This window comes from Bombina bombina, chromosome 1 (genome assembly GCF_027579735.1).
Source record: "Bombina bombina isolate aBomBom1 chromosome 1, aBomBom1.pri, whole genome shotgun sequence".
In the NCBI taxonomy this organism is placed as follows: domain Eukaryota; kingdom Metazoa; phylum Chordata; class Amphibia; order Anura; family Bombinatoridae; genus Bombina; species Bombina bombina.
This window is the reverse complement of record NC_069499.1, coordinates 753,598,226-753,620,747: the sequence shown is the minus strand read 5'-3', so window position 1 is coordinate 753,620,747 and position 22,522 is coordinate 753,598,226. Positions and strand designations below refer to the sequence as shown.

The following is a 22,522-nucleotide window of genomic DNA, read 5'->3' as shown; positions in this document are numbered from 1 at the left end:
ATCTCATGGCATCCCGCCTCAATACCAAGTTACCCAGGTATGGGTCGAGGGATCCTCAGGCGGAATTGATGCAATGGATAGTGTGCAAAACGCCTAGTAAAAAGGCTGAGGTAGCAAATAAATCCTTTCAATCGCCCTAATCCAAAGTAACTATCTATGACGATAGAAATGGCCGAACAGGGGAGATGAGTTTAGAGCGATTTATTGTAAATACACAATGACACAATAAAGGTATAAAAGTTAAAAGCAGTACTGTTATAAGATCGGTAGGTGTAAAATCACAGTTAATAAATGCAATTAAATACGATACAGTGTAATAAAATTGCAATGTCGAGTACCTCAAAATATGTTAGAAAATCATGGATTCATGTTAAAAAATAAGCTTGTACTGTGACGTGCTCAGTGAGGTCTGCTTGGACTGCTTGAGCAACAGTCAGTGTATGAAAATGTATAAAGATCGCAGTTAAATTGTGTTCTGCTGTTGGCCGCAATAAAGTGTGATCTTCTATGTGGTCTAGGAGAAAGCCCGTGGGGGGACCTTAAGAGGACTGGTATGTGTGCTCAAATGATAGTGACGTGTCAAAAAATTGGGGTAGTGCGATCAAATAAACATCAAAAAACAAAACAAATGTAAAACAGCTTGCAATGTGGTACCACTGTGAAAAAACAGCTGTGGAAAAACAAGATACAACAATAATGATCAAAAAAAGAGAATAAAATTAAAATAAAAAATAAAAATTGAATAGGAATGTGAAAAAAATGTCCAAAAAGGCATGTGGGTGAGCAAAAAAATATATATATTATAGTCTATGTAGGAGCTCAAAGGATCAAGGTGAGTCAGTGTAATTACTCCATGTGAATAAAGTAATGTGAATGGTGAAAAAATAATCCAATTATATAGGTGGTTATAAACAAACTTGTGATTTGATGATAGTGATCCTCTAGTGAGTCTAGGCGAATCACTAAATGGGTCCAAATGTTCTTAGTTTCATCCAATTTCTTCCTGGATGTACCTGTAAACAATTAAAAAATAGTGTAGATTATACAGGTGTAATAAGGGATAATGAAAGTCTGCTTACCAGCTCTGGTCAATGCATTTTGGTGTGGTTTAATGGCTGGCAGCTTTAAATACTGGGGGAAATGCTAATTAGGATAATATAGGCGCCTGCTTAACTGGAAATTACAACCCGGAAGTTGATACGTTGTCATGGCACCCAACTATGTTTATACAAATAGAGTGACTTGTCGGCTATACAAATATATAAATTAACCTTAGGATGATCTATACTGAGCAGTTTAATCTCTGTGAAAATGATGAAAAACTAGTGTAATTTGTTTGGATGTCTCCTCCGATCGAGTGCGGGTTCAACCCATTAGCACTTATTTTCAATTGGCTGGAAGACTTGGGCTGGTCGAGTGTCTGGATATAGACATCTCAATCAGCCCGCTGGAGACTAGGTTTGTTTATCAAACCATGTGTGTGTCTCATCGGCCATTCAGGATCCTGTTAGCACTGGTTAGCATGAAAGCTCGATCGGGAATGGTGTGTAGAGCTAACTCTATAACGAAGCTATGTGACATTGCCTATAGATAAATAAAAATCCACCAGGACTATATTTCAGAAAGGGCTAAAAGTATGTCTAAAAGTATGTCAACAGTGAGGATTAGTTTAGATCCAAACATGTTGTTGAATGGTGGGCTTAAACGGAAATGTATAGATGAGGATCCAACCTGCAATAACTAAATGAATCAGAGAGATACATGGGGATGATCTGTAAATTGTGTTCTTGCCAATAACATGTCGTAAGTGTTCTTACTAGATAAAATTAATTTTATTAGTTCAATGTCGGCTATCACTAGCTGACCCGGAGGCAGACAGATTCTGTGAAATAATCCTGAATACCCGCCAATGGAATAGGCGCTCTGTATTAATCTTGTGAGAATACCATTAGCTTCTTGTAATGTGGGGTTTCTGTTCTAAGTGGTAGTATGAATACAGCAACGTGATAACTTTAACAGGTGTGGCTGTTTGACAAAAAATAAGTGTTATCCTAACCAGTGTGGCCGTTTGACAACACCTGGTCTGTTAATATTATAAGGTATAGGAAATCGTGCCCTCAAATGAATGGCTATTAATTGTAGGAGGTTTATGTTATAAGTGGTAGTCTGAGTACAGCAACTTGTATCATTCTAATGAGGAAAGAGGAGAACCATAATAACTATAACAGGTGTGACTGTTTAAAAACTACTAATGATTTTACCTTAACTAGTGTGGCTGTTTAGCGGCAACTGATCTGTTATTATATGGACTGGTGGTCAACTTTATAGTATCCATCTACAAATATCAAGTCAATTAGTATGAAAAGATGTTTGCATGGTTAGTGCATACTGCTGTGTTGAAGGATGCAAAGACCTATTCTCGTGTTATTTACATAGTAAATAATTACATGATAAATACATATTCCTGTGTTGGAGGATGCAGAGACCTATTTTCATGTGTTGTGGATAACTAGATCTTATACATACTTGATTGGTCAGGAGAAGGATGATGTTGGTTACATAAAAGTCTGGATGCTGTCCATCTATAAATATCAAGTGGTTAGATAATGTTAGACACAGAGTGACTTACTCCCTATTTGACTTATAGATAATGTAATATATGAATATCTCCTCATATTTCCTTAATAGAGTACAGAAGAGGTAATGCTTTCTGACACTCAATGTTATATATCGTAGGAGGATTTGAACTAACCGTCAAATATTTTATACATCATAAATGGTGTGCCTATATGGGGTATAGATAAGGTAGATTCGCCAGATGTAAATAACCCTTTGTGTCTGACAAAAACACAGGGTCTATTTAACTAATTCTCCCAACAGTCAATTTCAATGGTAAAGGGGTTATGAAGGAGGTAGGAATGAGGGAAGGGTATAGTGACAGAGCAAATTGGAATTGATAGATGCCCTATAAGTACCATGGAGGTTCAGACTCATATCTTATTCCTCCATTACCGCTTCTCCCTCGTGTGGTGACTCGCATCAAGCAGGAGCGAGCATCTGTGATTGCTCCGTCGTGGCTGTGAAGGACGTGGTTTTTCGGATCTGGTGGGGATGTCCTCATCTCCTCAGTGGAGGTTACCTTGTCACAGAGATCTGCTTACACAGGGTCCCTTCGTTCATCAAAATCTAGATTCTCTCAAGGCTGACTGCGTGGAGATTGAACGCTTAGTCTTAGCCAACAGAGTTTTTTCTGAGAGTGTTATTGACACTCTGGTTCAAGCTCGTAAACCAGTTACTCATCGTATCTACCATAAAGTGTGGAGGACTTATTTGTACTGGTGTGAAGAGCATGGTTTTTCCTGGCATAAGGTTAAGTTTGACAGAATTTTAGCTTTCCTCCAGGATGAACTTCAGGAGGGTTTATCTGCTAGTTCCCTGAAGGGACAGATATCGGCCCTGTCGGTGTTACTGCACAAAATATTGCTGAACTTCCGGTTGTGCAGTCCTTTAAGGCTCTAGCTAGGATCAGACCCGTGTTTATATCTGGGGCTCCACCTTGGAGCTTTAATCTTGTTCTTAGTGTTTTGTAGCAGGCTCCGTTTGAGCCTATGCATACTGTTGATATTAAATTATCTTGGAAGGTTCTTTTTTTTGTTGGCTATGTGATCCCTCTTATTTAGGTTTTCATGCTAAGGCGGTTTTACGCACTTAACTAGGGTTCCTCCTTAAGTTGGTGTTAAATCGTAACATTAATAAAGATATTGTTGTTCCTTCCTTGTGTCCTAATCCTTCTTCAGCGAAGGAACGTTTGCTTCACAATCTAGATGCGGTTCGTGCCTTGAAGTTCTATCTTCAGGCTACTAAGGAATTCAGTCAATCTTCCTCTTTGTTTTTCATCTATGCAGGGAAGCGTAAGAGGCTACTATGTGTTCTCTATCGTTGTAATCCGCTTAGTTTATGAGACAGTGGGACAACTAGAGTAGTGGCTTCTTCTTGGGCTTTTAATAACGAAGCATCAATGGATCAGATTTGTAAGGTGCTACCTGGTCCTCCTTAAACACTTCTAAATTTTACAAGTTTGATGTGTTTGCTTCGGCTGAAGCAGTTTTCGGGAGAAAAATTTTGCAGGCTGTGGTGCCCTCCTGTTATTCATTCAGTGTCCTCTGGAGCTTGAGTATAGTTTTCCAAAAAGTAAGGAATGAAGTCGTGGACTCTCCCTGCCTTATAGAAGGAAAACATAATTTATGCTTACCAGATAAATTCCTTTCCTTCCTGGCAGGAAGTCCATGTCCATGACCCCGTCCGTAATTTTAATGTTTTCAATGGGCGGCCCCCTGTTTTTATTTCTTCTGGCACCTTTTATACCCTGATGTTTCTCCTACCTTTCCTTGTTCCTTTGGCACAATGACTGGGGGATAGGGGAAGTGGGAGGGATATTTAAGCCTTTGGCTGGGGTGTCTTTGCCTCCTCCTGGTGGCCAGGTGTTATATTTCTCAACAGTAAGGAATGAAGTCGTGGACTCTCCCTGTCAGGAAAGAAAGGAATTTATCTGGTAAGCATAAATTACATTTTTATGTTTTAGGTTACTAATTAATAATTTTCTCTCTCTTTAGTGCAAAATATGTAACATGCTGTCTAATGTTTTTTAGGTGGTTATACAAATCAAGACAAGCCAAATCCCAGAGGAGAAATCATTATTGGTGGGCAAAATGTTTCTATGGGCTATTTTAAAAATGATGAAAAGAATTTGGATGATTTCTTCGTGGATGAGAATGGGCAGCGATGGTTTTGTACTGGGGATATTGGAGAATTCCACCCAGATGGATGTTTGCAGATAATAGGTAGGACTTGTATATAAATATTTTATTGACCTGCCTATTTGCCAAATAAAAAATAAGACCATTATATTTCTTTCCTAAAACATGGAGAGTCCACAACGTAATTCCAATAACTAGTGGGATATTCACTCCTAGCCAGCAGGATGAGGCAAAGAGCACCCCAGCAAAGCTGTTAAGTGTCACTTAGTTACCCATAACCCCCAGTCATTCTCTTTTCCTCTGTCAATGGAGGAGGTGAAGCTCGGTGTCTGAAGATTTTTTGTTTCCTTTTTTGGGTACCTTTCCCTGCAAGCAAGGATTTTGGTTTAGATGTGTCCGCGTAAATCTCTTGAGTAAGAGTAGTGGTGGCTTTTAAGCAGTTAAGAAGTGGTGAGGTCTCCTTGCTTTGTTTTCCTAACATATTTGCTACCCTAGTAACAGAAAGCCAGAGTTGGTTACTCTGTTCTTTCTTTTTCCGCAGGTCTCTGTGAGGAGTATGTGTCCTTTCACGCCTGGTGAGCTGTCTTCCTGCTGGACAGCTAGATTGCAGGTAAGTGCTTTTGTCTTCTAGGTGTTGGCGACGTCAGGAAAATCGTTAACTCTGCATAATATTGGGACAGGATAATCCTTTTTTCATAGGATTTGCTGAAGCAGTGGGCAGGCACATTTGTATGTGGAGGCTGCGGGTTAAATCTTCTCTTTATTTTGGGAAGTTTTCCTCTGTGGCTCTTTTTGTTAAACTTTTTTAGTGTGTCAAGTTTTATTTGGGTAATGTTGTTGGAAGGCTGTACAGTGGGGGCAAGCACTTTCAGACTCATTACTTATATTTTGAACAGGGAGCTGTAAACGGCTTTTATTCCTCCTTTACTACGGCAGGGAACGTGCGCTTTTAGTTCCTGTTTGACGGTTACGTGATCTTCCTCTCTTCCAACTCAGAGCGAAGTGCCATCACTTTTGCTGCCCTTCTGTGTCGGCTGTTGCAGCGGATGTAAAGTGAAGTCACTAGCAGTCCCTGTGCTTCCAACGAATTGGGATTCCTCTGAATTGCGGTAGGGCACCTCAGACTGTCTGAGGTGTAGAGGTCCTGATATCTTTGATTTTCCTTTGGGGCAGTTTCATTTTTATTTATTTTTTAGCGTGTTAACGTTTAAGAGAATAAAGAGCCTCTTCTTAAAGTGACAGTCATCTTTATTTTGAAAATTTTAATAATTTTTTTAATTTTGGGGTATTTTTTATTTTTGCAGTTATGGACATGGATCAAGAAGCTGTTTTTTGATAAATGTCTTATGTCTAGAGGCCCAAATTGTTTTGCCTATGCAATTTTGTGCTACATGTTTAGCTAGAACGCTAGAATGTAAAGATAAATTATTGCTCTCTGAGCCTATTGTCTCCCAGGATAATGCTGTTCAGGTTATGCCGCAACTTTCTCCTCAAAACGTCCCAAGCCTCATTGGTGTCACATATAGTGCCCTGCGGTTCCTCTCAGCCTTCTGGAGGTGTATATATTTGCCTGTAGATTTTGCTGCACAGATATCTTCTGCGGTATCTGCTGCTTTATTTGCTTTTCCCATGTCGAGAAAGCGCAAGAGGAAATCTAAACATTTTTCTGATAGTAAGGTGTCTGTCTCCTTTACTGCTGTGAAGGTTGACATCCATCCTAAGTCTAATGAAGAGAATACCTTGGTAGCTTCTGAGGGCGAAATATCAGATTCAAACAGTATAATTCCTTTAACTGACTCTGAAGAGGTATCCTTCAAATTTAAAAGAAACAAGGGGTGGAGGCGGCGCCAAAAGAGGTGATCTAGCACTTTTGAAAAAATTTTTTTAAAAACCTGGGTAGGTATCGAATCTAAATAGTCTAATAATAACTATATCTGTTATACATATCCCCAATAAATCAGAATGAATACAATTAGACCTTATGATTAAAATAATTCAATATGTATTTCTCTAGACTAACCCAAACCACTTTTAATCAGATTTTGAACTTCTTAGGAAATTCTTAAAAAATTCTTAAAAAAATGCAAGGTGCTGCAGGTTTCAATATCAAATAACAAATTTTATTACACAAAATCCTGATAATTCTAGAAAAATTCGGAATATTCAAATAAGTATAAAATCACTTAAATACTGTGACACCGGTGTCCATTAATCTAAAAAATGAAAAATAAAAAAATAATAAATGAGAATTTAAAATTACTAATGTCCTTAAAAGACTTTCGAGCAAACTTTAAACAAATAAATGTAACGCTCTAATCAGGTTCTAGAACAGTTTCCAACCACTATGTATAGCTGTTAGCAAAAAACCAGTATTTGGAACTCTGTGCATTAATACTCAATGTAGACTGTGAAAAAAAGCCTTAAATAAAGCTATTGTGTTGTTATAAAAACAACCAGACTGGTTAACAATTGCGGTAACTTCTTATGGCAGTAACACAGTTCTTTATATATAAAAGCGCTATTGGGAGTCTGTTTGCAGCAATGTTAGTTTGATCATATAAGTGCTGTTTTATAACATTCTTCCGTGAGGGCTTTTAGAATCTCCTAGGTGGCAATGGCTGTAATAGCTTCCACAGGTGCAAACCAGTGCTTCAGCACCTCAACGGCAATCAGTGAGTCTTTTGAAAATACATTCAGAGTACCTTTAATAAGTGCTGGTAGTCTTCTCTTGGTATCCTTAGTGTGCACACTAGTAGAAGAAACGGTTGATCTGTACTCCTACCGTATAGCCAGGTCCTCCAAGTCTTACTGGCGTGACGGTTCTGGGAGTGAATGTGAATGTGTCTCTGTAGTCTTTTTCCTTTCTGCAGGGCTGGATAATAGACAAGTCTAATAGACTTGTCTATTATCCAGCCCTGCAGAAAGGAAAAAGACTACAGAGACACATTCACATTCACTCCCAGAACCGTCACGCCAGTAAGACTTGGAGGACCTGGCTATACGGTAGGAGTACAGATCAACCGTTTCTTCTACTAGTGTGCACACTAAGGATACCAAGAGAAGACTACCAGCACTTATTAAAGGTACTCTGAATGTATTTTCAAAAGACTCACTGATTGCCGTTGAGGTGCTGAAGCACTGGTTTGCACCTGTGGAAGCTATTACAGCCATTGCCACCTAGGAGATTCTAAAAGCCCTCACGGAAGAATGTTATAAAACAGCACTTATATGATCAAACTAACATTGCTGCAAACAGACTCCCAATAGCGCTTTTATATATAAAGAACTGTGTTACTGCCATAAGAAGTTACCGCAATTGTTAACCAGTCTGGTTGTTTTTATAACAACACAATAGCTTTATTTAAGGCTTTTTTTCACAGTCTACATTGAGTATTAATGCACAGAGTTCCAAATACTGGTTTTTTGCTAACAGCTATACATAGTGGTTGGAAACTGTTCTAGAACCTGATTAGAGCGTTACATTTATTTGTTTAAAGTTTGCTCGAAAGTCTTTTAAGGACATTAGTAATTTTAAATTCTCATTTATTATTTTTTTATTTTTCATTTTTTAGATTAATGGACACCGGTGTCACAGTATTTAAGTGATTTTATACTTATTTGAATATTCCGAATTTTTCTAGAATTATCAGGATTTTGTGTAATAAAATTTGTTATTTGATATTGAAACCTGCAGCACCTTGCATTTTTTTAAGAATTTTTTAAGAATTTCCTAAGAAGTTCAAAATCTGATTAAAAGTGGTTTGGGTTAGTCTAGAGAAATACATATTGAATTATTTTAATCATAAGGTCTAATTGTATTCATTCTGATTTATTGGGGATATGTATAACAGATATAGTTATTATTAGACTATTTAGATTCGATACCTACCCAGGTTTTTAAAAAAAAATTTTCAAAGTGCTAGATCGCCTCTTTTGGCGCCGCCTCCACCCCTTGTTTCTTTTAAATCTTTTTAAATCAATTGCACAATTGTGAGAGGTGCAATTAGGAGGTAGGCAAGTCTGGTTATTCTACCATTGGTCTACACTAACCTTGAAAGTAGCTTATCCTTCAAATTTAAGCTTGAACACCTCTGTGTACTGTTAAAGGAGGAACTGGCAACTTTGGACGACTCAGATTCTATGATGTTCCTTCCACTGTGGAAGTGTTTCCTGTTCCTGATCGTGTGCAAGATCATTGCACAGGAGTGGGATAAGCTAGGGATACCCTTCTCCCCGTCTCCTGTTTTTAAAAAAGATGTTTCCTGTTGCTAATTCCATTCGAGATTCATGGTGCACAGTGCCTAAAGTAGAAGGGGCTATTTATAGTCTGGCTAAGAGAACTAGGATTCCTATTGAGGACGGCTGTTCCTTTAAGGATCCCATGGGCAAAAAGCTGGAGGCTTATTTAAAGAAAATGTATGTTCATCAGAGTCTACAATGGCAACCTGCAGTCTGTATTGCTACAGTGACAAGTGCAGCATCTTTTTTGGTGCAATGCTTTGTCCGAGTTGATTTTAGAGGAAATTCCTTTGGAGGAGATCCAAGATAGGATTAAGACCCTCAAACTAGCCAATTCCTTCATTTCTGATGCTAACTTGCACGTCGTTAGACTGGGAGCCAAGATGTCTGGCTTCACTGTTCTAGGCTGTAGGGCTTTGTGACTGAAATCTTGGTCAGCTGATGTTACCTCCAAGTCCAAACTCTTGTCGCTACCTTACAAGGGTAAGACCCTGTTTGGTCCTGGTCTGGCAGAGATAATTTTTGAGATTACAGGTGGAAAGGGATCCTTTCTACCACAAGACGAGAAGAATAGACCTAAAGGGCGTCAAAATTCTGCGTTCCTTTTGTAACTTCAAAGAAGTCAGAAGTCTTCCTCTTCCAAACCGGAGCAGTCCAAGTCCTCTTGAAGACCCAATCAGACTTCGAATAAGGGGAAACAATCAATGAAGCCCTCATCTGAGACTAAGTCTGCATGAAGGGTCCGCCCCCAGTCGGGTACTGGACCAGGTGGTGGACAGACTTTCCTTGTTTAAACAAGCTTGGATACGCGATGTCCCAGACCCTTGGGCTGTGGACATAGTATCTCAAGGTTACAAAATAGATTTCAAAACTTGTCCTCCCAGGGGCAGATTCCAACTCAAGGTTATCTGCAGACCAGGTAAAAAGAGAGGCATTCTTGAACTGCGTTCATGACCTTTTCTCCCTGGGAGTGATTGTTCCAGTTCCTCTAAGGGAACAGGGTCTAGGATTTTATTCAAATCTGTCTGTGGTTCCCAAAAAAGAGGGAACTTTTCGACCCATTTTAGACCTGAAGTGCCTCAACAAATTTCTCAGGGTTCCATCCTTAGAGATGGAGACCATTTGTTCCATTATTTCTTTAGTCCAAGAGGGTCAGTTAATGACGACCATAGACCTGAAAGACGCTTATCTTCATGTTCCCATCCCCAGGGATCATCACAAATTCCTGAGATTCGCTTTCCTGGACAAGCACTTTCAGTTTGTAGCTCTTCCATTTGGCCTTGCCACAGCTCCCAGAATTTTTTCAAATGTTCTGGGGGCTCTCTTGGCAGTTGTCAGGTCTCAGGGAATCACACTGGCATCCTATCTGGACGACATCTTGGTTCAGACGCCATCTTTTCAACTAGCAAAATCTCATACGGAGATCTTGTTGTCATTTTTTTTTTTTTTTTTTTTTCTTCCCACGGATGGAAAGTCAATCTGTAAAAGAGTATCTTTGTTCCAGCTACAAGGGTGGTTTTCTTAGGGACCATCATAGACTCCCTATCTATGAAAATCTTTCTGACGAAGGTCAGAAAAGCAAAAATGATCTCTTCTTGCCTCCCTCTCCGGTCTACTGTCCGACAGTCAGTAGCTCAATGCATGGAGGTAATTCGTCTAATGGTCGCCTCCATGGTCATTGTTCCATTTGCTCGGTTCCTTTTGAGAGCTCTGCAACTATGCATGCTCAGACAATTGAACGGAAACCATTTGGATCTGTCCCAGAGGATAGATCTGGACCAGTTAACAATACCTGTCTCGGGTAACATGCTTCCAGTGACCCTCCTGGGTGATTGTGACCACGGACGCCAGCCTGCTAGGCTGGGAAGCTGTCTGGGACTCGCTAAAGGCTCAGGGCCTATGGACTCGAGAGGCGTCTTCTCTTCCGATAAATATCTTGGAGTTGAGAGCGATCTTCAATGCTCTAGTGGCCTGGCCTCAGTTGTCTTTAGCCCAGTTTATCAGATTCCATTTGGACAACATCACCTCAGTGGCCTACATCAATCACCAGGGAGGAACTCTAGGTTCCTTGGTCATGAAGGTGGTGACTCGGATTATTCAGTGGGCGGAGACTCACAATTCTCTCCTCTGCCATCCACATTCCAGGAGTGGACAACTGGGAGGCGGATTTTCTGAGCAGACAGATCTTTCATCCCTGGGAGTGGGCTCTCCATCTGGAGGTGTTTTCCAGGTTAACCCTCAAGTGGGGGTGCCGGAGTTGGATCTGATGGCATCTCGTCAGAATGCCAAGCTTCCAAGGTACAGTTCAAGGTCAAGAGATCCTCAGGCCGTCCTGATAGATGCTCTGGTGGTTCCTTGGGATTTCTGTCTAGCTTACCTGTTTCCTCCGTTTGCTCTCCTTCCACGAGTCATTGCTCGTATCAAGCATGAGAGGGTCTATAATTCTATTAGCTCCTGAATGGCCTTGCAGGATCTGGTTTGCAGACCTAATGAAGATGTCTTCTCTTCCTCCTTGGAGATTACCTATGAGGAAGGACCTTCTAACTCGGGGTCCTTTCCTCCATCCAAATCTCGTTTCTCTGAAGCTAACTGCATGTCGATTGAACGCTTAGTTCTGGCCAAGCGTGGTTTTTCCTGAGTCAGTCATTGATACCATGCTTCATGTTACTCGGTATGGCTTAAATACCTATATTGGTGTGAATCGAAAGGCTTCTCCTGTAGTAGGGTCAGGATTCCTAGAATTTTGTCTTTTCTCCAGGAAGGTCTGGAGAAAGGGTTGTCAGTCTGAGGGTCAGATTTCTGCACTGTCTATTCTTTTACACAAACGTGTGGCGGATGTGCCAGATGTTTACCTTTTTTGTCAGGCCCTAGTTAGAATCGGTGTTATTAATCAAGAAGATGTCTAGCCTCCAATGGGTAAAATAAAAAAACTTTATTTTCTTATACAGGGTACATAATACAGCAACAATGTTTCAAACCAGCAATTGGTTCTTAGACATGACTAACGACCAATTGCTGGTTTGAAACATTGTTGCTGTATTATGGACCCTGTATAAGCGAATAAAGGTTTTTTAATTTACCTATTGGAGGCTGGAAATCTTCTTGATTAATAACAGTGATGTTGGGACCTGGCTAATCCCCTTTTCCATGCCCCAAAGATTGGAGAGAGTCGCTGTCTTCCCTTGTGAATTGCCTGGTTAGAATCAGGCCTGAGTTTAAATCTGTTGCTCCTCCTTGGAGCTTGAACCTTGTTCTTAAAGTTTTGCAGCAGGCTCCATTTGAGCCAATGCATTCTGTAGATATTAAGTTGTTATCTTGGAAGGTTTTGTTCCGTATTGCTTTTTCCTTTGCTCATAGAGTTTCTGAACTTTTGGCTTTACAGTGCGATTCCCCTTACCTTGTTTTTCATGCGGATAAGGCGGTTCTTCGTCCTAAATTGGGGTTTCTCCCCAATGTGGTTTCGGATAGAAATATTAATCGGGAAATAATTGTTCCTTCTCTCTGTCCTAATCCTTCTTCTCAAAAGGAACGTCTGTTGCATAACGTGGATGTTGTGCACGCTCTAAAATTCTACCTAAAGGGTACTGAGGATTTTAGCCGGTCTTCTGCCCTGTTTGTTTGTTTCTCATGAAAGCGTAGGGTCAGAAGGCAACTTCTACTTCTCTTTCCCTTTTGTTGAGAAGCATTATTCTTTTTGCTTATGAGACTGCTGGTCAGCAGCCTCCAAAAAGAGAATTACGGCTCATTCCACTAGGGCTGTCTCCTCTTCGGCTTTCAAGAATGAAGCTTCTGTGGAACAGATTTGCAAGGCTGCAACTTTGTCCTCTCTGCTTACTTTTTCCAAATTTGATACTTTTGCCTCGGCTGAGGCTTCTTTTGGGAGACGGGTTCTTTAAGCGGTGGTGCCTTCGGTTTAGGCCTGCTGTCTTGTTCTCCCTCCCTGTTCATTCCATGTCCTCTAATTGGAATGACGCTGTGGAGTCTCCATGTCTTAGGAATGAAAACAAAATGTATGCTTACCTGATAATTTTCTTTCTTTCCGGACAAGACCCCACCCTTAATTTAGACAATATTTTTTTTTTTTAACCTCCGGCACCTTTACACCTTTGTGTTATCTCCTTTTTCCATTTCCCTTCGGCTGAATGACTGTGGGTTATGGGTAAGGGAAGTGTCAGCTTTGCTGTGTTACTCTTTGCCTCCTCCTGCTGGCCAGGAGTGAATATCCCACTAGTAATTGGAATGACGTTGTGGACTCTCCATGTCCGGAAAGAAATTTTGTTTTAACATCAGTTTTTTTTATTTTGAAGATCGTAAAAAGGATTTGGTGAAGCTTCAGGCTGGAGAATATGTCTCTTTAGGAAAAGTAGAAACTGCACTGAAAAACTGTTCACTTATTGACAACATCTGTGCCTATGCCAACAGGTAAACTTTAAATAATTCTAGGTTTCCTTTTTTTTTTTTTCTGCTTTTTAAAATGTAAAAGGTGTTTCATATATTTTATTTTTTTTTACTCTGGATACAGTATTTACATATCTTACATATTTTAGAGCAGGGGTCGCCAACATTTCGGACCTCAGGGACCACTAAACTCACAATTTTGATTCCCGTGGACCGCTAACATGATTCCTTTTTTTTTTTTTTTTTTTTTTTTTTATAAGGTACAATCCTCTATAATGTGTGTGTGTGTGTGTGTATGTATATATATATATGTATATATATGTGTATATATATATATATATATGTGTATATATATGTGTATGTGTGTGTGTATATATATATATATATATATATATATATATATATATATATATATATATATATATATATATATATATATATATATATATGTATGTATATATATATATATATATATATACACATACATACATACATACATACATACATACATACATACATACATGTAGCCCTCGGTTTACGCTGGGGTTAGGTTCCAGAAGGAATGGTTGTAAATCGAAACCGTTGTAAATTGAAACCCAGTTTATAATGTAAATCAATGGGAAGTGAGGGAGTTAGGTTCCAGGTCCCTCTCAAAATTGTCATAAGTTACACCTAATACATTATTTTTAAAGCTTTGAAATGAAGACTTTAAATGCTAAACAGCATTATAAACCTAATAAAATAATCACACAACACAGAATATATAATTAAACTAAGTTAAATGAACAAAAACATTTGCTAAACGGCATTATAAACCCAATAAAATAATCACACAACACAGACTTTACTTGCATTTTTCTGCAAACAGTTCTTTCTATGCATTCCAATATGGACCAATTTATAGACAGGAAAATCTTGTTCCTTTGAAATCTGCTTAATAGCTCAGGTCTGGTTAAACTGATTAATTTTAGCTTGCTTGGCTTTGCTGCAACACAAGCGGACAGCTCACCTATGGCTATTTTAATAAATGCACTGCTTCTCAATGCTTTTCAATAGCAGTCACATGACTGGAAAAAAAGGTTGTTATTCTGAAACGGTGTAAATTGAACCGTTGTAAAACGAGGGCCACCTGTGTGTGTGTGTGTGTGTGTGTGTGTGTATATATATATATATATATATATATATATATATATATATATATATATATATATATATATATATATATATATATATATATATATATATATATTTACATTATGTATATATTTACACATTTTTAAGAATTATTTTTTGGAATTAACTAATGAAAGGTGAGTGCCAACTTTTGAGCTGGAAACAGAGAGGCAGAAAGTGGGGGGAAAAATGAATCATTTTTAAAAGGACCACAAGACTTCCAAGATACCTTCCCAGTTAGGGATTATTCAAAATTTATGATCATGGACATACATTGGAGTCATAAATTAAGTTTTTAACAGAAAGCTCTCAATATGGATGTAAGCTAAACACGACTGATGTTACTGGCAATTACTATAATACTGGTGGGATATGGCTGATCTGCTGGATAGCAATTACTGGAATTCAGGTGGAATGGATTTGTGTGCAGGAAAATTATTAGAATTAGGCACTGTAGGGAGTTGCAGTGTGACAGGGGTGACACCATCAGAGAAGATTAATTCCTGCTTGATGGTGTCAAAACCACCAACATCTTCTCACGGGCCACTGGTTGGCGACCGCTGTTTTAGAGAGCGATATAATATGATACATGAAAAAAATGTTATCCCATTATAAAAAAAAATTGCATTGCTTTAATGGTTTATATGTAGGAGTAGCTAATTTTTTGTTGATACTTGCCCTCGCTCACACATTTCCCTATATATATATATATATATATATATATATATATATATATATATATATATATATATATATATATATATATATATATATATATATATATAAAATCTGTGTGTATACTGTATATACCTCTAGGCGTTATTTGTGCATGTATAGCCTTCTAAACAGGCTGAGTGAGGAGCCATATTATAATAATGAAATGTATTAGAGATTAAAATGTGTTATTTCAGACATTTTCTTTTTTTCTTTTTAAAGAGTTTGTAGAGGAGAAGTATGTTTTGGTGAGGTGCTTTTTCACAGTGTGTCATGTATTTATTTTTACCACTGCAATTCTAATCCAGTCATATATCCTGCTTTAGTTACCAGTCTTACGTGATCAGCTTTGTAGTTCCTAATCAGAAGAAGTTGACTGGTTTAGCACAACAGAGGGGGCTAGAAGGAACATGGGAGGAGATCTGCAATAATGCCATAATGGAGGCAGAAGTACTAAAAGAGATTAAGGAAGTAGCTGGCTCAAGTAAGTCTCATCTTGTTATCTTTAACCTCAAAGACATACACAGAACAAGCTATTAACATTACATTTATGTACAATTGTTTTCAGCAAAGTTTATTGTGTAACTTTATTTTTTTTTTTTAAATTGTGCTTTAATATTAGAAGTAAAAAATATAAGATCACAAAACATTCTCTATTTTGGGATAAATCAGTTCAGTTAGTGTAAAATTTATACATAATTCAAAGGTAAAGATCATCTCAAAACAAGTAAGATTATTCTTTTAAAGTTCAACAAAAATCTGCAATTCCTGGTTAGTTTAGTTTTTGTTTTTTAAATAACCTACTTGGGATCATGTACTAATGTGTGTAGTTTTGTATCTTTACTGGACAGGTGCTAAATAATAAAAAAAAAAAAGGTAGGAAATTGGTTTGAGCACTCCAAACATAAATTAGTGCCACTATGCAGAAAAACTAAAAAAATGTGTTTCTTTCATGTAATTAGCAAGAGTCCATGAGCTAGTGACATATGGGGTATACATTCCTACCAGGAGGGGCAAAGTTTCCCAAACCTCAAAATGCCTATAAATACACCCCTCACCACACCCACAAATCAGTTTTACAAACTTTGCCTCCCATGCAGTGAGGTCAGAGGCTGGTGAGGCACTAGATATGATACGCCGGAGAAACACATGTACAGAGGGCCGCAAGTACCCCCAACCGGGCAGATTTAAATGATAGCTGAACCAGGGCACAGGTGACATAATCAGGTGATGGGTGAGAGCAAGTTAGTAACCACTGAATTACTGATTAGCTGATTACTTCACCTGTGCACTGATTCAGCTATAATAGAAACCTGGCCTGTTGGGGGTACTTGAGTACCATTGTTGAGATACACTGCACTAAAGCACCAGCTCATCGGAAATGTATTGATTACCTGGAGAATAAAGCACACATACTCTGCTCACTGACACCCACACACACTCTGCTTACATACACACTCACACAATTATGTAGCACAGTGCCAGTTACTAAGCAATTAGAATGATACACACTACTACTCTTCTCTACTCACTACTGTATTGTAAAAATAGAAATAATTTACCATACAAGTTTTACACAAAGGACATGTTATCAATACTGCCAACACAGCTGCTGGAATATGGTGTTCAAGAAACGCACGTGCACATCCCACTTAGGTATGCTCGTCAACAAAGGACACCAAAGGATACCAAAAGAATTAAGTACATAATAAAAGTAAAATAGAAAGTTTATTTATTTTTTTTGTGTGCAATTTCTATCTGAATGATGGAAATGTCATTATGACTTTCATGTTCCTTTCAAAAACTAATTTGATTTGCTGACATGGGGCCAGTAACAGTTGATGCTAATTCTCAAAATATAAATAACTAGAAAAGTCTATTAAAATAGCATGCTCTACCTCAATCATGAAAGTTTAATTTTAAATGTCTCACTTTGACTATGTGTTTAACCAGTTACTTTACAGTGGCATTATTTCTAAAAACATTTAACTGCAATAATTACATATATTTTTTAAATGACTCATCTCCTTTTTATTAATATAAACTTGTGTAAAAGCAGCACATATTAAAAAACACAATGCAACAGCTTTTAATTGATTTGTGAATTACAATTTAACAGCAGTCTTTAAATAAATGGAGACACAGAGGAAAATAAAAATAGATACTACATCCTCTGACTGAACAGACATAACATAATATGGAGTTTGTACCTAATTAAATCAAATAACTATGAAAAAGGGAGGCTTAGGCATATTCAATATCAAAAACTTTAATTTAAATAATGTGGACACTGCACACTTAAATTCAAACTCTGGGTTTTAAATTATGGATTTAAATTTGAATTGACCCTTTGACTTCCTGTCAGTATTGGGTTATGCTCACTTACTGTCCCCCTGTTAATGAGCTGTATCTGAACACAATTTGTGAATAACAAGAGATGTAGAATACTACTTTACTCTTCTGCTTGGTGTCATCTGTTCTTAGGTTACCTCAGCTTCCAGTTGTGTCACATGACCCCGTTCACTGCATCCTCCTTCTGATTAATCTATATATCCTTCACTTGCTAGGAGGCATCAAGAGGGGTGCCTCCTATTGGTCCCAATTTTTGCTGCTAATATATTGACAGAACACAGGTGGCGCTGCAGCACAACTTTTCCTTTGACCCATGTACTGCAATGGAGAGAAGCGTTCCTGTACCTGCCTCTCCATAGCATTACATGGGGGGAAAATATTTTTTTTTTTTTTGTTTTAATAAAAATTTAATTAAGCTTTGGCCACATATGGCAGGGTAGCTACTGCCTCCTATGAGTGCACGTCCCTGCTCCCATGGAGGTGGTGAAGTAAGTTTGTGCTAGATTCTACGTTGATATGCGCTCTGCAGCAGGTTGGAGCCCGGTTTTCCTCTCAGTGTGCAGTGAATGTCAGAGGGATGTGAAGAGAGTATTGCCTATTTTGAATTCAATGATCTCCTTCTACGGGGTCTATTTCATAGGTTCTCTGTTATCGGTCGTAGAGATTCATCTCTTACCTCCCTTTTCAGATCGACGATATGTGTTTATATAGTGACACAGGATATTAAGCAGTAAAAAAATAAGTTTTGTGTTTTTTTTTTTGGTTTTTTTTTTATGCTTTTAGAAATACAATCATTTTTTTATATTGATTATCAGAGGGCACACACAGAAAGGTTTGCACATATGATTATATTTCTTCTGTTATGTGTGATCAGTCCACGGGTCATCATTACTTCTGGGATATAACTCCTCCCCAACAGGAAATGCAAGAGGATTCACCCAGCAGAGCTGCATATAGCTCCTCCCCTCTACGTCAGTCCCAGTCATTCTCTTGCACCCAACGACTAGATAGGATGTGTGAGAGGACTATGGTGATTATACTTAGTTTTTATGACTTCAATCAAAAGTTTGTTATTTTAAAATAGCACCGGAGCGTGTTATTACTTCTCTGGCAGAGTTTGAGGAAGAATCTGACAGAGATTTTTTACTATGATTTTAACCGGAGTCGTTAAGATCATATTGCTGTTCTCGACCATCTGAGGGAGGTAAAGGCTTCAGATCAGGGGACAGCGGGCAGATGAATCTGCATTGAGGTATGTGGCAGTTTTTATTTTCTGAATGGAATTGATGAGAAAAGCCTGCCATACCGTTAAAATGACATGTATGTATACACTTCAGTATTCTGGGGATGGTATTTCACCGGAACTACTCTGTTAAAGGTCATTAATACTTTTAATAACTATTCTCATATTAAACGTTTTTGCTGGAATGTAGAATCGTTTAACTTTGCTGAGGTACTGTGTGAATAAATATTTGGGCATTATTTTCCACTTGGCAGTTTTTTTGCTTTAATTGTGACAGTTTCGTTTCTCTTCACTGCTGTGTGGGAGAGGGAGGGGCCGTTTTTGGCGCTCTTTGCTACGCATCAAAAAAATTCCAGTCAGTTACTTTTATATTTCCTGCATGATCCGGTTCATCTCTGACAGATCTCAGGGGTCTTCAAACTTCTTTGAAGGGAGGTAAATTCTCTCAGCAGAGCTGTGAGAATCCTTATAGTGACTGTGAATAAAAACGTTGTTTTATTTTCTTATGTACAAATTTAATTAGTGTTGTTTTTACTAATGGGAACAAACCTTTGCTAAAAGATTGTGTTGTTTTAAAGTTTGATGCTATAACAGTTTTTCAGTTCATTATTTCAACTGTCATTTAATCGTTAGTACCTCTTTGAGGCACAGTGCGTTTTTTTGCTAAAAAAGATTATAACCAAGTTGTAAGTTTTGTTGCTAGTGTGTTAAACATGTCTGACTCAGAGGAAGATATCTGTGTCATTTGTTCCAATGCCAAGGTGGAGCCCAATAGAAATTTATGTACTAACTGTATTGATGCTACTTTAAATAAAAGTCAATCTGTACAATGTGAACAAATTTCACCAAACTGCGAGGGGAGAGTTATGCCGACTAACTCGCCTCACGCGGCAGTACCTGCATCTCCCGCCCGGGAGGTGCGTGATATTTTGGCGCCTAGTACATCTGGGCGGCCATTACAGATAACATTACAAGATATGGCTACTGTTATGACTGAAGTTTTGTCTAAATTACCAGAACTAAGAGGCAAGCGTGATCACTCTGGGGTGAGAACAGAGTGCGCTGATAATGCTAGGGCCATGTCTGATACTGCGTCACAGCTCGCAGAGCATGAGGACGGAGAGCTTCATTCTGTGGGTGACGGTTCTGATCCAAACAGATTGGACTCAGATATTTCAAATTTTAAATTTAAATTGGAGAACCTCCGTGTACTACTAGGGGAGGTCTTAGCAGCTCTCAACGATTGTAACACCGTTGCAATACCAGAGAAACTGTGTAGGTTGGATAAATACTTTGCGGTACCGGCGAGTACTGACGTTTTTCCTATACCTAAGAGACTAACTGAAATTGTTACTAAGGAGTGGGATAGACCCGGTGTGCCGTTCTCACCCCCTCCAATATTTAGAAAGATGTTTCCAATAGACGCCACCACTAGGGACTTATGGCAAACGGTCCCCAAGGTGGAGGGAGCTGTTTCTACTTTAGCTAAGCGTACCACTATCCCGGTGGAGGATAGCTGTGCTTTCTCAGATCCAATGGATAAAAAATTAGAGGGTTACCTTAAGAAAATGTTTGTTCAACAAGGTTTTATATTACAACCCCTTGCATGTATCGCGCCGATTACGGCTGCGGCAGCATTTTGGATTGAGTCGCTTGAAGAGAACCTTAGTTCCTCTACGCTAGACGACATTACGGACAGGCTTAGAGTCCTTAAACTAGCTAATTCTTTCATTTCAGAGGCCGTAGTACATTTAACCAAACTTACGGCTAAGAACTCAGGATTCGCCATACAGGCACGCAGGGCGCTGTGGCTAAAATCCTGGTCAGCTGATGTTACTTCTAAGTCCAAATTACTTAATATACCTTTCAAGGGGCAGTCCTTATTCGGGCCCGGTTTGAAAGAAATTATCGCTGACATTACGGGAGGTAAGGGCCACGCCCTACCTCAGGACAAGGCCAAAGTTAAGGCTAGACAGTCTAATTTTCGTCCCTTTCGGAATTTCAAAACAGGAGCAGCATCAACCTCCACTGCACCAAAACAGGAAGGAGCTGTTGCTCGTTACAGGCAAGGCTGGAAGCCTAACCAGTCCTGGAACAAGAGCAAGCAGGCCAGGAAACCTGCTGCTGCCCCAAAGACAGCATGAACCGAGAGCCCCCGATCCGGGACCGGATCTAGTGGGGGGCAGACTCTCTCTCTTCGCCCAGGCCTGGGCAAGAGATGTTCAGGATCCCTGGGCACTAGAGATCATATCTCAGGGATACCTTCTAGACTTCAAATTATCTCCCCCAAGAGGGAGATTTCATCTGTCAAGGTTGTCAACAAACCAGATAAAGAAAGAAGCGTTTCTACGCTGCGTACAAGATCTGCTAACAATGGGAGTGATCCATCCGGTTCCGCGGTCGGAACTAGGACAAGGGTTCTACTCAAACCTGTTCGTGGTTCCCAAAAAAGAGGGAACTTTCAGACCAATCTTAGATTTAAAGATTCTAAACAAATTCCTAAGAGTTCCATCGTTCAAAATGGAAACTATTCGGACAATCCTACCCATGATCCAAGAGGGTCAGTACATGACCACAGTGGATTTAAAGGATGCTTACCTTCACATACCGATCCACAAGGATCATCACCGGTATCTAAGGTTTGCCTTCTTAGACAGGCACTACCAGTTTGTAGCTCTCCCATTCGGATTGGCTACGGCTCCAAGAATCTTCACAAAGGTTCTGGGTGCCCTTCTGGCGGTACTAAGGCCGCGAGGGATTTCGGTAGCTCCATACCTAGACGACATTCTAATTCAAGCTTCAAGCTTTCAAACTGCCAAGTCTCATACAGAGTTAGTTCTGGCATTTCTAAGGTCGCATGGATGGAAAGTGAACGAAAAGAAGAGTTCTCTTTTTCCTCTCACAAGAGTTCCATTCTTGGGGACTCTTATAGATTCGGTAGAAATGAAGATTTACCTGACAGAGGACAGGTTAACAAAGCTTCAAGATGCATGCCGTGCCCTTCATTCCATTCAACACCCGTCAGTAGCTCAATGTATGGAGGTGATCGGCTTAATGGTAGCGGCAATGGACATAGTACCTTTTGCACGCCGACACCTCAGACCGCTGCAATTGTGCATGCTAGGTCAGTGGAATGGGGATTACTCAGATTTGTCCCCTACTCTGAATCTGAATCAAGAGACCAGAAATTCTCTTCTATGGTGGCTTCATCGGCCACACCTGTCCAGGGGGATGCCATTCAGCAGGCCAGACTGGACAATTGTAACAACAGACGCCAGCCTACTAGGTTGGGGCGCTGTCTGGAATTCTCTGAAGGCTCAGGGACTATGGAATCAGGAGGAGAGTCTCCTTCCAATAAACATTCTGGAATTGAGAGCAGTTCTCAATGCCCTTCTGGCTTGGCCCCAATTAACAACTCGGGGGTTCATCAGGTTTCAGTCGGACAACATCACGACTGTAGCTTACATCAACCATCAGGGAGGGACAAGAAGCTCCCTAGCAATGATGGAAGTATCAAAGATAATTCGCTGGGCAGAGTCACACTCTTGCCACCTGTCAGCAATCCACATCCCGGGAGTGGAGAACTGGGAGGCGGATTTCTTGAGCCGCCAGACTTTTCATCCGGGGGAGTGGGAACTTCATCCGG

At 39.4% G+C, this 22,522-nt stretch overlaps 1 protein-coding gene across 4 annotated transcripts in view; it reads left to right on the top strand.

Moving 5' to 3' along the window:
* Positions 1-22,522, top strand: part of ACSL4 (acyl-CoA synthetase long chain family member 4) — a 247,492-nt gene that overhangs the window by 194,152 nt on the left and 30,818 nt on the right. For all 4 annotated transcript variants that reach the window (XM_053699301.1, XM_053699299.1, XM_053699300.1 and 1 more), the window contains exons 13-15: positions 4,650-4,841; positions 13,304-13,418; positions 15,608-15,765. In XM_053699301.1, the coding sequence (XP_053555276.1) occupies positions 4,650-4,841; positions 13,304-13,418; positions 15,608-15,765 (465 nt within the window). The remainder of the gene's footprint in view (positions 1-4,649; positions 4,842-13,303; positions 13,419-15,607; positions 15,766-22,522) is intronic.